This window comes from Poromitra crassiceps, assembly GCF_964638095.1.
Source record: "Poromitra crassiceps genome assembly, chromosome: 16".
Classification (NCBI taxonomy): Eukaryota; Metazoa; Chordata; class Actinopteri; order Beryciformes; family Melamphaidae; genus Poromitra; species Poromitra crassiceps.
In genome coordinates, this window is record NC_139645.1 from 26622054 (window position 1) to 26626355 (window position 4302).

At 47.9% G+C, this 4302-nt stretch overlaps 1 protein-coding gene across 1 annotated transcript; it reads left to right on the forward strand.

The window, feature by feature from the left end:
• Nucleotides 1-1997: 1997 nt before the first annotated feature.
• Nucleotides 1998-3823, forward strand: LOC310791547 (hydroxycarboxylic acid receptor 2-like; the record flags this gene model as incomplete). Its single annotated transcript, XM_083653219.1, has 2 exons — nt 1998-2405; nt 3188-3823. 2 exons carry the CDS (start codon nt 1998-2000, stop codon nt 3821-3823), a joined length of 1044 nt encoding a protein of 347 aa, XP_083509345.1.
• Between the last annotated feature and the right edge of the window lie 479 nt (nt 3824-4302).

Sequence of the window (4302 nt, forward strand, 5' to 3'; positions counted from 1 at the left end):
TGAACTCTGGCAACAGACATTCCCATTTGGCTCAATTAGGCCCCCGAAACTGAGGCAATCAATGGAGCCGGCCCGTGTGCCGGCCGGCCCCCGCTGGCCACGGCAGGCAGCACACTCACTACAACAAAAACGCAAATAATCAAAGTCCATAATTAGTTTGGCTGAGAGGGTGCAGCCACTAAGTTTTTCCACTGGGCTGTACCCGGGAGACTGAGCGGGGAGATAAATGCACACCGCCTCCAGGAGAAAGGACAGAAGAAGAAGAAGAAGAAGGGGGCGGGGCACGAGCTAGCTTCATGCTACGTAAGTCGTAGATTGAGAGAAACACTCGATCACACGCGACGCGAGGCGGTGAAACTCAGTGACAAATGAAAACACAGAGAGAGACGCTGGAATATGATGAAACAAGGAAGAGTTTTTATGATGGGGGGAGGGGGGGCATCATAGAGGCATTTAGAAGACTGGGAAGGAAGAGAGAGAGAGAGAGAGAGAGAGAGAGAGAGAGAGAGAGAGAGAGGGAAGGAGAGAGAGAGAGAGATGGAGAGAGACAGAGAGAGAGAGGGAGAGAGAGAGAGGGAGAGGGAGAGGGAGAGGGAGAGGGAGAGGGAGAGAGAGATGGAGAGAGACAGAGAGAGAGAGAGAGGGAGAGAGAGAGAGGGAGAGAGAGAGGGAGAGAGAGAGAGAGAGAGAGAGACAGAGAGAGAGAGAGAGAGAGGGAGAGAGAGATTGAGAGAGACAGAGAGAGAGAGGGAGAGAGAGATTGAGAGAGACAGGGAGAGAGAGGAGAAAAATATATGCAGGGTGTCCTTTAAAGTGGTGGTGGGCTCGGGGGACGGGTTGTTAACTTAGAGGAACATGGGGAACGACCCAATTCTCATGGAGCATCTATTTTCCCCCTCCTGACCCCCCCCCTCCGATTGTACTTGGCCAATAGAGAGGCAAAGTGAACGTCACTTCCTGCTTCAGCACTGTACCAGAAATATTCTTCCGCCATTTATTTTCACCACAGACATTCCATAAAATGCTTATAAAAATAGTTTTACTTCGTCAAACCAAACGGTTCAGCTATATTTAGAATCGGGAGAGACCATAGAACATTTCACTCGGACCAAAACTTGGTTTACTGTTTCTTTATACCTGCATTTTATATATATATAGTGATGCGGGTATAAAGAAAATATTTTTTCGATGTGCGGCGTGACGAAAAATATGTTATTTAAAATGTGTACTACACGTATGCCCCCTTTATGCCCGTTTTGGCCAGTTCAAGTTCTACTCGGATCTGGATATCTTCTAGGGGGCTCAGAATGAAACCAAAGTTATTTGGGTGAGTAAAACATCGTTTTTTTTTAAACTGGAAATAAGATCCGGGGTGTAAAAAACCGGAATTCTCCTTTCATATTTTTTCCCCCATAAAATGTCTTAAGTTTCAATGCATTTTGTTTTTGTTTGTGTGTTTTTCACGTGAACGCCTTGTTTGTCACTCTGTCACTCAAATACAATAGGCTTTTCTCTGACCTGTGGAAGTGATACTGTACGATCCGGGGTGTAAAAAACCGGAATTCTCCTTTCATATTTTTTCCCCCATAAAATGTCTTAAGTTTCAATGCATTTTGTTTTTGTTTGTGTGTTTTTCACATGAACGCCTTGTTTGTCACTCTCTCACTCAAATACAATAGGCTTTTCTCTGACCTGTGGAAGTGATACTGTACAAAGAACAAAGATCTGTTTCACAGGTTTAACACGTTTCAACCTCCCGAAAACAGGAAGGTAAAAAGAGGAAGGCAGGAGTCAAGTTCCATTTCTAAACTTTCCTCAGTTCCTCACACAGGATTTTAAAAGGTTGGTGGTTTCGCCAGAAAAATCACCACCCAACTGAGTGCGCTTGGCTTCTCAGCCAGCAAGTCATACTGGCTAGACAGAACCAACTGACCAACACAGCATTTTAATCTAATCAACAAAGTGAGTGCTAAAGCAAACTGCATTACTTTGCAAAAATGCTGCCAGAGCTGAACAGCAACTTCACCACCATGATGGCAAACTCCACCACGCAGACCCAAGGCGGTGGCTGCCGAGCGACCGGTATTTATACGGAAAGCTTGGTCCTCAGCATTGTGCTGATCCTCACCATTGACGTGGTGCTGGGGCTGCTGGGAAACGCTGTTGCCCTGTGGATCTTCTGCTTCCGACTGAAGAAATGGAATCCCAACAACTTGTTCCTCTTCAACCTGGTGATCGCAGACTTCCTGTGTCTGGTGACGCTGCCGCTGAGGATCGATGACTTTAGCAGGCGCTACTGGATGTTTGGAGACGGACTGTGCCGCATCAACCTCTTCCTGATGTTCACCAGCCGCTCGGCCAGCATCGGCCTCATGACTGTGGTGGCCATCTACCGCTACTTTAAGGTGACGATTCATTCTACTAAGTTAATTTGAGCCAAGCTTACCCAACTCCCCAATTTACAGTATTCTAAGTCCAATATCTTATAGTCAGGGTGTATTATTATTAGTATTATTTATTTATTTATTTTATTATTAATCAAGAGGCATGGCAGGCAGTTTGTCTTCACTCTCTTTCCTAAGATATATGTTACGTATTGTGACTCTAGTTCTATGCTCACAGGCGGAGCTCCTTGGCAGGCCCTCCATTTGCTCAGCCACTCATATTAATTAACTCATTATGGCTGATCAAATGGCCAAATACGTTCAATCGGTCATAGCACTACCTACAGCAGCCAGCACACACACACATGCGCACACACGCACACACGCACACACACACACACACACACACACACACACACACACTAATGGCATTACCCACAGCATCCAGCAAGTGACATCCACATGCACAGACATAGCACTACCCACACCAACCAGTAGGTGACATACACAAACACACACACAGACAAACACAGACAGTAATTGTATGCTCCAACGGCTATCAGCAATTAATGATAGCACTACCCACAGCATCCATCAGGTGGCACACACACACACACAGACAGTGATTGCATGCTCCAACGGGCATCAACAATTAATGATAGCACTACCCACAGCATCCATCAGGTGGCGCACACACACACACACACACACACACACACAGACAGTGATTGCATGCTCTGACGGGTATCAGAACTACTGTATTATAAACCGTTTCTAAACTCGTTTTCATTCTCTTTGTCCAGGTGGTCCACCCCCATCACAGGTTCAACCGCATGACCAATATGCAGGCTGGGTTGGTGGCGGCTTTCCTCTGGCTGCTGGTGATTGGTCCTCGGGCTCCCATGCTGGCCTACAACTACATCAAGGGCAGCGGTCACAACAACACCCAGTGCTTCTTCTCCATCTCCTACAAAGAGGCGTCGCACGGCATCACCATCCTGGTGGGGATGCACCAGATCATGTGGGTGCTGGAGTTTCTCCTCCCGCTGGCCATGCTGCTCTACTGCTTCGGCCGGATCGGCCACATCCTGCGGCGGCGGCAGATGGACAAGGCCCAGAAGGTGCGCAGGGCGATGCGGGTGTGCGCCGTGATCGTCGCGGTGTTTGTCGTTTGTTTCCTGCCCGGGACGCTGACGACCATCGGCGCGTGGGTCATCCGATCGTTCCGGCCGTGGGACTGCGCCTCGTTCTATACCCTCTCCCAGCTCACCATCGTGTCGATCGGCCTGAACTTCCTGAACTCGGCCCTGGACCCGATCATCTACTGCTTCTCCAGCTCCATGTTCAGGAAGGCACTGTGGAGCTCGCTGCCTGCTGGCGCCCTGCGCTGCTGCGCTCGCAAGACGAGCGACGGAGAGGCCACGGCCTCCGCGTCTTAAAACTCAAGTCGACGACGCAGCAGGAACTGAGATCCACGAGGACCGACACAGGGTGTGAGGAAGCCATTCCACTAGAATGAGAGATCTTCAAGCCCCTGGGAAGGCAAATCTCTCTCTTAGTTGGGTTCAATGTACCAGAGTATGAGAACATAGCCTTTGACGTAGTTATAAAATCTTGGGCAGAAAACTAATGAGGTATCATCATTGTCATATTTTAAGTAAATACAAGTAGAGAACTTAATTAATGACAGGGGTGGGCAATATTAGTCAGACTTAGGCTGGCTTTACACGGTGAAACTTGCACGCAACTAGTTGCAGGTTGCAAGTTGCATGCAACCCAATTTCCATGCAACTTCACAGTTACACAAAGCAATTCAAAAATAATCAAGTCTCGTGCAACTTGGCAGTTTCTTCCAGCAAAACTAGCTAGCTAGATTGGTCATTTTTCATCTATTGTATCGTTTTCTTCTTTTTTCAAG